At 54.0% G+C, this 12,305-nt stretch overlaps 1 protein-coding gene across 1 annotated transcript in view; it reads right to left on the bottom strand.

The window, feature by feature from the left end:
* The window catches only part of LOC140396005 (integrin alpha-D-like), an 86,983-nt gene that overhangs the window by 64,673 nt on the left and 10,005 nt on the right, over positions 1–12,305 (bottom strand). Inside the window, exons 3-9 of the mRNA XM_072484043.1 lie at positions 9,830–9,963; positions 7,712–7,816; positions 5,524–5,603; positions 5,320–5,406; positions 1,858–1,930; positions 1,292–1,399; positions 482–562 (exon numbers count right to left, since the gene is read on the bottom strand). Coding sequence (XP_072340144.1) covers positions 482–562; positions 1,292–1,399; positions 1,858–1,930; positions 5,320–5,406; positions 5,524–5,603; positions 7,712–7,816; positions 9,830–9,958 — 663 coding nt within the window. The 5' untranslated portion in view covers positions 9,959–9,963. The remainder of the gene's footprint in view (positions 1–481; positions 563–1,291; positions 1,400–1,857; positions 1,931–5,319; positions 5,407–5,523; positions 5,604–7,711; positions 7,817–9,829; positions 9,964–12,305) is intronic.

The following is a 12,305-nucleotide window of genomic DNA, read 5'->3' as shown; positions in this document are numbered from 1 at the left end:
CCCCCTCGCTGCGTCAGTGCCGGCTTCCCGTCACCGGTTTCCTCTGGGTCGGCGGGGGGAAGGGGGGTCCACAAAATGGCCGCCACCCCCCCCACAGCCAGAAGTGCCTCCACTTGACTCAGCAGGGGGCACAACTTTGGAGGACAAGTCCCCCCCGATCTCCAAGCCACCCGACCCCGTCGTTCCAGAGGGAAAACGATCCTCGGAACCGTTGGCATTTACGGCATCCCGGATCATGCTGCACTCCCGATTGGCCCGTTCCCTCCTCACTGTACCCCCTGCCACCCCTCCCCCCCACCCCCCCCCCCACTCCACCACTCACACTTTCCAACTGCCCCACCCCCCCCCCCCCACCCCAAAGAATTGCTCTTGGGATCTTCCTGTGCAGGTCTCGCTCGACGACCTCACCCCCACGGTCACCCCACCTACCCCCCCCCCCACCCCCACCCCAACGATGCCCCGGGCTTCCTTGCCCGCTTACCTCTCTGGTCCCTTTGACCTTGGTGGCGGTACGCCCTTCGACCTCTCCCAGGACAACACAGTGGACGCGATCGGTTGGTGCCTTTTCCCGAGAAGGGGGGGGGGGATGGAAGGGAGAAGGGTTAGACGGAGAAGAGGAGGCAAGGTCAGTGGTGGGGGAGGGAGGGGTGACCTCTGACCCATGACCTCGTTCACACCACCGGCACTCCCACCCCCACCCCTTGAACCTCTCGCCATGACCTCTTGACCCAGTGCCCACATTCTTAGTGTTGAGGGTTGGTGGGGGAGGAGGGGGTGGCGTGCGGCGATGTCCTGTCCCTCCCTCTCTCCCTCACTCTCTCACCGCCCCCCCCCCCCCCCCCAATCACCCCCACCTCAATTCCCCAAACGCCTCCCCGGCTAAAACACACCCCCCGGGCCGCTCCCACAGCAGAGAGTTCAGGGCGCACAGTGCAATCCCACGAGGGTAAACACGCCATTGAGCCTTCTGACAAAGGATTCCAGGGGGGTGGGGGCGGGTTGGCGGGGTGAGCGGGGGTGGGCGCGAGGCGAAGACACGGACGGAGAGATGATGATCAATATCATTCCCGCGATACCGGGGAGTACTGACTGATAACCTCCCACCGCGACATCCACACTCCCCTGGCCACGCGGGAACCTTCACCTCGTCCTGAGAGGGAAGGAGGAACCGCTGGCTTCAACAACCTCCCTCCGGAGAGATTGTGCCCCAGTCCACCCTCTTCCCCCACACCCAGAATGGGGAGGACAACCCAAACACCCTCCCCCCGCTCACCCAGGCCACACCATTCACCTTCTCGACCGTCACTCCCGAAACGTTCCAAAGGAGCCCGTGACCAAGTTGCTTGGTAGTAGTGAAGGTGACGTTGACGGGCATTGGCCTCATGCTCAGATTCTCGACCTGGCGGGAGAAGGAGGGGAAAGAGTTGGGTAGGGAGAGGCAAGAGAGAGAACGAGACGGGAGAAACAGAGAGGATGACAGAGAGAGAGAGACATGGAGATAGAGGGAGAAGGAGACAGAGACAGAGTGAGAGGCAGAAAGAGAGAGAGAGAGAAAGACAGACAGAGAGAGGGCGGAGAGGGAGAGAGAGACAAATACACAGAGAGAGAGAGAGAGAGACAGAGACAGCGATAGGCAGAGAGAGAGAGGCAGAGAGAGAGAGAGAGACAGAGAGAGAGAGACAGAGAGAAGGAGAGAGACAGAGAGAGAGAGAGATAGAGAGAGAGACAGAGAGAGAGAGAGAGACAGAGAGAGAGAGAGAGAGGGAGTGAAAGAGAGAGAGAGGCAGAGAGAGAGAGAGACAGAGAGAGAGAGAAAGGGAGGTGGAGAGCAAGATCAGGGGAAATCAGATTGATTACCTGGAAACGGTGAACAGCCTCTTTCATCTCCTGCGATGAAAGTGAAATATTCACAATCTTTGTGGAATCCCATCTGGTGAGAAACGCAGAAATATTATAGAGCAACACAGTGACACTGTCCCAGAGGGAGAAAGGACAGTGTATCTAACACACTGTGACACCCGGTCCCAGAGGGGGAAAGGACAGTGTATCTAACACACTGTGACACTGTCCCAGAGGGGGAAATGACAGTGTAGCTAACACACTGTGACACTGTCCCAGAGGGGGAAAGGACAGTGTATCTAACACACTGTGACACTGTCCCAGAGGGGGAAAGGACAGTGTAGCTAACACACTGTGACACTGTCCCAGAGGGAGAAAGGACAGTGTATCTAACACACTGTGACACTGTCCCAGAGGGGGAAAGGACAGTGTATCTAACACACTGTGACACCCGGTCCCAGAGGGGGAAAGGACAGTGTATCTAACACACTGTGACACTGTCCCAGAGGGGGAAAGGACAGTGTATCTAACACACTGTGACACTGTCCCAGAGGGGGAAAGGACAGTGTATCTAACACACTGTGACACTGTCCCAGAGGGGGAAAGGACAGTGTATCTAACACACAGTGACACTGTCCCAGAGGGGGAAAGGACAGTGTATCTAACACACTGTGACACTGTCCCAGAGGGAGAAAGGACAGTGTATCTAACACACTGTGATACTGTCCCAGAGGGGGAAAGGACAGTGTATCTAACACACTGTGACACTGTCCCAGAGGGAGAAAGGACAGTGTATCTAACACACTGTGACACTGTCCCAGAGGGAGAAAGGACAGTGTATGTAACACTCGGTCCCAGAGGGGGAAAGGACAGTGTGTCTAACTCACTGTGACACTGTCCCAGAGGGGGAAAGGACAGTGTGTCTAACACACTGTGACACTGTCCCAGAGGGGGAAAGGACAGTGTATCAAACACACTGTGACACCCAGTCCCAGACGGGGAAAGGACAGTGTATCTAACACACCGTGACACTGTCCCAGAGGGGGAAAGGACAGTGTATCTAACACACTGTGACACCCAGTCCCAGAGGATGAAAGGACAGTGTATCTAACACACTGTGACGCTGTCCCAGAGGGGGAAAGGACAGTGTATCTAACACACTGTGACACCCGGTCCCAGAGGAGGAAAGGACAGTGTATCTAACACACTGTGACACTGTCCCAGAGGGGGAAAGGACAGTGTGTCTAACACACTGTGACACTATCCCAGAGGGGGAAAGGACAGTGTATCTAACACACTGTGACACTGTCCCAGAGGGGGAAAGGACAGTGTATCTAACACACTGTGACACCCGGTCCCAGAGGGGGAAAGGACAGTGTATCTAACACACTGTGACACTGTCCCAGAGGGGGAAAGGACAGTGTATCTAACACACTGTGACTCCCGGTCCCAGAGGAGGAAAGGACAGTGTATCTAACACACTGTGACACTGTTCCAGAGGGGGAAAGGACAGTGTGTCTAACACACTGTGACACTGTCCCAGAGGGGGAAAGGACAGTGTATCTAACAAACTGTGACATTGTCCCAGAGGGAGAAAGGACAGTGTATCTAACACACTGTGACACTGTCCCAGAGGGGGAAAGGACAGTGTGTCTAACACACTGTGACACTGTCCCAGAGAGGGAAAGGACAGTGTATCTAACACACTGTGACATTGTCCCAGAGGGAGAAAGGACAGTGTATCTAACACACTGTGACACCCGGTCCCAGAGGGGGAAAGGACAGTGTATCTAACACACTGTGACACTGTCCCAGAGGGGGAAAGGACAGTGTATCTAAAACACTGTGACACTGTCCCAGAGGGGGAAAGGGCAGTGTATCTAACACACCGTGACACTGTCCCAGAGGGGGAAAGGACAGTGTATCTAACACACTGTGACACTGTCCCAGAGGGGGAAAGGACAGTGTATCTAACACACTGTGACACCTGGTCCCAGAGGGGGAAAGGACAGTGTATCTAACACACTGTGACACTGTCCCAGAGGGAGAAAGGACAGTGTATCTAACACATTGTGACACTGTCCCAGAGGGGGAAAGAACAGTGTATCTAACACACTGTGACACTGTCCCAGAGGGGGAAAGGGCAGTGTATCTAACACACTGTGACACTGTCCCAGAGGGGGAAAGGACAGTGTATCTAACACACTGTGACACTGTCCCAGAGGGGGAAAGGACAGTGTATCTAACACACTGTGACACTGTCCCAGAGGGGGAAAGGACAGTGTATCTAACACACTGTGACACTGTCCCAGAGGGGGAAGGGACAATGTATCTAACACACTGTGACACTGCCCCAGAGGGGGAAAGGACAGTGTATCTAACACACTGTGACACTGCCCCAGAGGGGGAAAGGACAGTGTATCTAACACACTGTGACACTGTCCCAGAGGGGGAAGGGACAGTGTATCTAACACACTGTGACACTGTCCCAGAGGGTGAAAGGACAGTGTATCTCGCACACTGTGACACCCGGTCCCAGAGGGGGAAAGGACAGTGTATCTAACACACTGTGACACCCGGTCCCAGAGGGGGAAAGGACAGTGTATCTAACACACAGTGACACTGTCCCAGAGGGGAACAGGACAGTGTATCTAACACACTGTGACACCCGGTCCCAGAGGGGGAAAGGACAGTGTATCTAACACACTGTGACACTGTCCCAGAGGGGGAAAGGACAGTGTATCTAACACACTGTGACACTCTCCCAGAGGGGGAAAGGACAGTGTATCTAACACACTGTGACAGTGTCCCAGAGGGGGAAAGGACAGTGTATCTAACACACTGTGACACTGTCCCAGAGGGGGAAAGGACAGTATATCTAACACACTGTGACACCCAGTCCCAGAGGGGGAAAGGACAGTGTATCTAACACACTGTGACACTGTCCCAGAGGGGGAAAGGACAGTGTATCTAACACACTGTGACACTGTCCCAGAGGGGGAAAGGACAGTGTATCTAACACACTGTGACACTGTCCCAGAGGGGGAAAGGACAGTGTATCTAACACACTGTGACACCCGGTCCCAGAGGGGGAAAGGACAGTGTATCTAACACACTGTGACACTGTCCCAGAGGGGGAAAGGACAGTGTATCTAACACACTGTGACACTTTCCCAGAGGGGGAAAGGACAGTGTATCTAACACACTGTGACACTTTCCTAGAGGGGGAAAGGACAGTGTATCTAACACACTGTGACACTGTCCCAGAGGGGGAAGGGACAGTGTATCTAACACACTGTGACACTGCCCCAGAGGGGGAAAGGACAGTGTATCTAACACACTGTGACACTGTCCCAGAGGGGGAAGGGAAAGTGTATCTAACACACTGTGACACTGTCCCAGAGGGGGAAAGGACAGTGTATCTAACACACTGTGACACTGTCCCAGAGGGGGAGAGGACAGTGTATCTGAGGCACTCACCGCCTGACCAGCACATTGACACGGTGTATGATGGGGATCTGGAGGGTCGCCCTGTTGTTCTTCAGAGTATCTGGATCCTCATTCTTGCTGAGGAGAGACGGAGAGACAGAAAGAGAAAGATTGAGAGGAGGTTTCACAATTACAGTGTGAGGGAGACAGAATGAGATTAGTTTCAATGAGGCACGATCGCAGAGACGATCATACCTGGAGGCTGTGACGTTGACCTGAATTGAGTGACTCCAGTTATTGGTGTTCGAAATATCCAGCGTTAAAATAAATACAACCTGAAAAATCAAAATCAGAGGACATGGATTAAACTGGGGACAGACCTCCCTCTCTCTCAGGGAGATATCTGTACACTGACTGGTGTCTCTCAGTCCCCCCTCTCTCAGGGAGATATCTGTACACTGACTGGTGTCTCTCAGTCCCCTCTCTCTCAGGGAGATATCTGTACACTGACTGGTGTCTCTCAGTCCCCTCTCTCTCTCTGGGAGATATCTGTACACTGACTGGTGTCTCTCAGTCCCCCCTCTCTCTCAGGGAGATATCTGTACACTGACTGGTGTCTCTCAGTCCCCTCTCTCTCTCAGGGAGATATCTGTACACTGACTGGTGTCTCTCAGTCCTCTCTCTCTCAGGAGATATCCGTACACTGACTGGTGTCTCGCAGTCCCCTCTCTCAGTGGGATTAGTTTAGGGATTGATACAGGGCTATGGGGAGAGAGTGAAGCACAGGGATTAGTTTGGGGATTGATACAGGGCTATGGGGAGAGAGCGGGGCAGTGGGATTAGTTTGGGGATTGATACAGGGCTCTGGGGAGAGAGTGGGGCAGTGGGATTAGTTTGAGGATTGATACAGGGCTATGGGGAGAGAGCGGGGCAGTGGGATTAGTTTGAGGATTGATACAGGGCTATGGGGAGAGAGCGGGGCAGTGGGATTAGTTTGGGGATTGATACAGGGCTATGGGGAGAGAGCGGGGCAGTCGGATTAGTTTGGGGATTGATACAGGGCTATGGGGAGAGAGCGGGGCAGTGGGATTAGTTTGGGGATTGATACAGGGCTATGGGGAGAGAGCGGGGCAGTGGGATTAGTTTTGGATTGATACAGGGCTATGGGGAGAGAGCGGGGCAGTGGGATTAGTTTGGGGATTGATACAGGGCTCTGGGGAGAGAGTGGGGCAGTGGGATTAGTTTGAGGATTGATACAGGGCTATGGGGAGAGAGCGGGGCAGTGGGATTAGTTTGGGGATTGATACAGGGCTATGGGGAGAGAGAGGGGCAGTGGGATTAGTTTGGGGATTGATACAGTGCTATGGGGAGAGAGCGGGGCAGTGGGATTAGTTTGGGGATTGATATAGGGCTATGGGGAGAGAGGGGGACCGTGGGATTAGTTTGGGATTGATACAGGGCTGTGGGGAGAGAGCGGGGCAGTGGGATTAGTTTGGGATTGATACAGGGCTATGGGGAGAGAGTGGGGCAGTGGGATTAGTTTGGGGATTGATACAGGGCGATGGGGAGTGAGTGGGGCAGTTGGATTAGTTTGGGGATTGATACACGGCTATGGGGAGAGAGTGGGGCAGTGGGATTAGTTTGGGATGGATACAGGGCTATCGGGAGAGAGCGGGGCAGTGGAATTAGTTTGGGATTGATACAGGGCTATGGGGAGAGAGCGGGGCAGTGGGATTAGTTTAGGGATTGATACAGGGCTATGGGGAGAGAGCGGGACAGTGGGATTAGTTTGGGGATTGATACAGGGCTATGGGGAGAGAGTGGGACAGTGGGATTAGTTTGGGATTGATACAGGGCTATGGGGAGAGTGGGGCAGTGGGATTAGTTTGGGGATTGATACAGGGCTATGGGGAGAGAGTGGGACAGTGGGATTAGTTTGGGGATTGATACAGGGCTATGGGGAGAGAGAGTGGCAGTGGGATTAGTTTAGGGATTGATACAGGGCTATGGGGAGAGAGCGGGACAGTGGGATTAGTTTGGGGATTGATACAGGGCTATGGGGAGAGAGCGGGACAGTGGGATTAGCTTGGGATTGATACAGGGCTATGGGGAGAGAGCGGGACAGTGGGATTAGTTTGGGATTGATACAGGGCTATGGGGAGAGAGCAGGGCATTGGGACGAGTTGGAAAGTGAAGGGGAGTTGGGAAAGGACTATTAGGTAGTCAGTTGGATTTGTCAGTTTGTATAATTACTGTTAAATGATGAATTTATCTTTGTGTTCAGTTACAAACCTGGTGACGATTTTATTGGCTCAGCCAGGGAACTCGGGTATTTCTAATAACATCCAATTCGACCCGTATTCCGGTTCAAGTGAGGCAAGAATTGACTAGGCCCAAGCCAAGGGTGTTGTCATGGAAACCGGTCTCGTTTACCCAGTATTACCTTGGACTTCTCTCTGAATATTGGGTGCGAAATCCTGCAGTTTGTCATCGCAAAGCCACCTCGAGTTACAGTATCGTCGCAGGCGATGGGATCGTTCCTGTGGGACTGAGCAACAGGGAAAAGCTGGTCACACTCAGTCCGCGGGTCCTGACATCATACTCCCCAGGTACACACTCCCCAGGTACACACTGCCCAGGTACACACTCCCCAGGTACACACTGCCCAGGTACACACTGCCCAGGTACAGACTGCCCAGGTACACACTGCCCAGGTATGGAGGGAGTGCCGCACTGTCAGAGGGTCAGTACTGAGGGAGTGTCGCACTGTCAGAGGGTCAGTACTGAGGGAGTATCGCACTGTCAGAGGGTCAGTACTGAGGGAGTGCCGCACTGTCAGAGGGTCAGTACTGAGGGAGTGCCGCACTGTCAGAGGGTCAGTACTGAGGGAGTGCCGCACTGTCAGAGGGTCAGTACTGAGGGAGTGCCGCACTGTTAGAGGGTCAGTACTGAGGGAGTTACCCACTGTCAGAGGGTCAGAACTGAGGGAGTGCCGCACTGTCAGAGGGTCAGTACTGAGGGGGGTCCCGCAATGTCAGAGGGTCAGTACTGAGGGAGTGCCACACTGTCAGAGGGTCAGTACTGAGGGAGTCCCGCAATGTCAGAGGGTCAGTACTGAGGGAGTGCCGCACTGTCAGAGGGTCAGTACTGAGGGAGTGTCGCACTGTCAGAGGGTCAGTACTGAGGGAGTATCGCACTGTCAGAGGGTCAGTACTGAGGGAGTGCCGCACTGTCAGAGGGTCAGTACTGAGGGAGTGCCGCACTGTCAGAGGGTCAGTACTGAGGGAGTGCCGCACTGTCAGAGGGTCAGTACTGAGGGAGTGCCGCACTGTTAGAGGGTCAGTACTGAGGGAGTTACCCACTGTCAGAGGGTCAGAACTGAGGGAGTGCCGCACTGTCAGAGGGTCAGTACTGAGGGGGTCCCGCAATGTCAGAGGGTCAGTACTGAGGGAGTGCCACACTGTCAGAGGGTCAGTACTGAGGGAGTCCCGCAATGTCAGAGGGTCAGTACTGAGGGAGTGCCGCACTGTCAGAGGGTCAGTACTGAGGGAGTGCCGCACTGTCAGAGGGTCAGTACTGAGGGAGTGCCGCACTGTCAGAGGGTCAGTACTGTGGGAATGCCGCACTGTCAGAGGGTCAGTACTGAGGGAGTGCTGCACTGTCAGAGGGTCAGTACTGAGGGAGTGCCGCACTGTCAGAGGGTCAGTACTGAGGGAGTGCTGCACTGTCAGAGAGTCAGTACTGAGGGAGTGCTGCACTGTCAGAGGGTCAGTACTGAGGGAGTGCCGCACTGTCAGAGGGTCAGTACTGTGGGAATGCCGCACTGTCAGAGGGTCAGTACTGAGGGAGTGCTGCACTGTCAGAGGGTCAGTACTGAGGGAGTGCCGCACTGTCAGAGGGTCAGTACTGAGGGAGTGCTGCACTGTCAGAGAGTCAGTACTGAGGGAGTGCTGCACTGTCAGAGGGTCAGTACTGAGGGAGGACTGCACTGTCAGAGGGTCAGTACAGAGGGAGTGCCGCACTGTCAGCGGGTCAGTACTGAGGGAGTGCTGCACTGTCAGAGGGTCAGTACTGAGGGAGTACCGCACTGTCAGAGGGTCAGTACTGAGGGAGCGCCGCACTGTCAGAGGGTCAGTACTGAGGGAGTGCCGCACTGTCAGAGGGTCAGTACTGAGGGAGTGCCGCGCTGTCAGAGTGTCAGTACTGAGGGAGTGCTGCACTGTCAGAGGGTCAGTACTGAGGGAGTACCGCACTGTCAGAGGGTCAGTACTGAGGGAGTGCCGCACTGTCAGAGGGTCAGTACTGAGGGAGTGCTGCACTGTCAGAGGGTCAGTACTGAGGGAGCGCCGCACTGTCAGAGGGTCAGTACTGAGGGAGTGCTGCACTGTCAGAGGGTCAGTACTGAGGGAGTGCCGCACTGTCAGAGGGTCAGTACTGAGGGAGTGCTGCACTGTCAGAGGGTCAGTACTGAGGGAGTGCCGCACTGTCAGAGGGTCAGTACTGAGGGAGCGCCGCACTGTCAGAGGGTGAGAGTTATTTTGACAGAAGATGTGGGTTGTACCTTTACAATGGTCACTTTACGAAACGACATTCCAAATGGATGATCAAATTCCACGTTTGTGAGGTTGGAATGTTCCCCAAGGTTCCTGAGGGAGACAGTGAGGTTCAGCTGGGCAGCAGAGTGGATCATCAGCCTGTGGATCAATGAGACAGGTGTCACAGTGTGTTAGATACACTGTCCTTTCCCCCTCTGGCACAGTGTCACAGTGTGTTAGGTTCACTGTCCTTTCCCCCCTCTGGGACAGTGTCACAGTGTGTTAGATACACTGTCCTTTCCCCCTCTGGGACAGTGTCACAGTGTGTTAGATACACTGTCCTTTCCCCCTCTGGCACAGTGTCACAGTGTGTTAGATACACTGTCCTTTCTCCCTCTGGGACAGTGTCACAGTGTGTTAGATACACTGTCCTTTCCCCCTCTGGCACAGTGTCACAGTGTGTTAGATACACTGTCCTTTCCCCCTCTGGCACAGTGTCACAGTGTGTTAGATACACTGTCCTTTCCCCCTCTGGGACAGTGTCACAGTGTGTTAGATACACTGTCCTTTCCCCCTCTGGACCGGGTGTCACAGTGTGTTAGATACACTGTCCTTTCCCCCTCTGGGACAGTGTCACAGTGTGTTAGATACACTGTCCTTTCCCCCTCTGGGACAGTGTCACAGTGTGTTAGATACACTGTCCTGTCCCCCTCTGGGACAGTGTCACAGTGTGTTAGATCCACTGTCCTTTCCCACTCTGGGACAGTGTCACAGTGTGTTAGATACACTGTCCTTTCCCCCTCTGGCACAGTGTCACAGTGTGTTAGATACACTGTCCATTCCCCCTCTGGGACAGTGTCACAGTGTGTTAGATACGCTGTCCTTTTCCCCTCTGGGACAGTGTCACAGTGTGTTAGATACACTGTCCTTTCCCCCTCTGGCACAGTGTCACAGTGTGTTAGATACACTGTCCATTCCCCCTCTGGGACAGTATCACAGTGTGTTAGATACACTGTCCTTTCCCCTCTGGGACAGTGTCACAGTGTGTTAGATACACTGTCCTTTCCCCCTCTGGGACAGTGTCACAGTGTGTTAGATACAATGACCTTTCCCCCTCTGGGACCGGGTGTCACAGTGTGTTAGATACACTGTCCTTTCCCCCTCTGGGACCGGGTGTCACAGTGTGTTAGATACACTGTCCTTTCCCCCCTCTGGGACAGTGTCACAGTGTGTTAGATACTCTGTCCTTTCCCCCTTTGGGACAGTGTCACAGTGTGTTAGATACACTGTCCATTCCCCCTCTGGGACAGTGTCACAGTGTGTTAGATACACTGTCCTTTCCCCCTCTGGCACAGTGTCACAGTGTGTTAGATAGTCTGTCCTTTCCCCCTCTGGGACAGTGTCACAGTGTGTTAGATACACTGTCCTTTCCCCCTCTGGGACAGTGTAACAGTGTGTTAGATACACTGTCCTTTCCCCCTCTGGGACAGTGTCACAGTGTGTTAGATACACTGTCCTTTCCCCCTCTGGGACTGGGTGTCACAGTGTGTTAGATACACTGTCCTTTCCCCCTCTGGGACCGGGTGTCACAGTGTGTTAGATACACTGTCCTTTCCCCCTCTGGGACAGTGTAACAGTGTGTTAGATACACTGTCCTTTCCCCCTCTGGGACAGTGTCACAGTGTGTTAGATACACTGTCCTTTCCCCCTCTGGGACTGGGTGTCACAGTGTGTTAGATACACTGTCCTTTCCCCCTCTGGGACCGGGTGTCACAGTGTGTTAGATACACTGTCCTTTCCCCCTCTGGGACCGGGTGTCACAGTGTGTTAGATACACTGTCCTTTCCCCCTCTGGGACTGGGTGTCACAGTGTGTTAGATACACTGTCCTTTCCCCCTCTGGGACAGTGTCACAGTGTGTTAGATACACTGTCCTTTCCCCCTCAGGGACAGTGTCACAGTGTGCGAGATACGCTGTCCTTTCCCCCTCTGGGACAGTGTCACAGTGTGTTAGATACACTGTCCTTTCCCCCTCTGGCACAGTGTCACAGTGTGTTAGATACACTGTCCATTCCCCCTCTGGGACAGTATCACAGTGTGTTAGATACACTGTCCTTTCCCCCTCTGGGACCGGGTGTCACAGTGTGTTAGATACACTGTCCTTTCCCCCTCTGGGACAGTGTCACAGTGTGTTAGGTACACTGTCCTTTCCCCCTCTGGGACAGTGTTACAGTGTGTTAGATACACTGTCCTTTCCCTCTCTGGGACAGTGTCACAGTGTGTTAGATACACTGTCCTTTCCCACTCTGGGACTGTGTCACAGTGTGTTAGATACACTGGCCTTTCCCCCTCTGTGACCGGGTGTCACAGTGTGCGAGATACACTGTCCTTTAACCCTCTGGGACAGTGTCACAGTGTGTTAGATACACTGTCCCTTCCCCCTCTGGGACAGTGTCACAGTGTGTTAGATACACTGTCCTTTCCCCCTCTGGGGCAGTGTCAC

The sequence above is a fragment of the Scyliorhinus torazame genome, chromosome 19, assembly GCF_047496885.1.
Source record: "Scyliorhinus torazame isolate Kashiwa2021f chromosome 19, sScyTor2.1, whole genome shotgun sequence".
Lineage (NCBI taxonomy): Eukaryota > Metazoa > Chordata > Chondrichthyes > Carcharhiniformes > Scyliorhinidae > Scyliorhinus > Scyliorhinus torazame.
The sequence above is the reverse complement of the archived record's forward strand: the minus strand, read 5'-3'. Positions and strand labels throughout refer to the sequence as shown.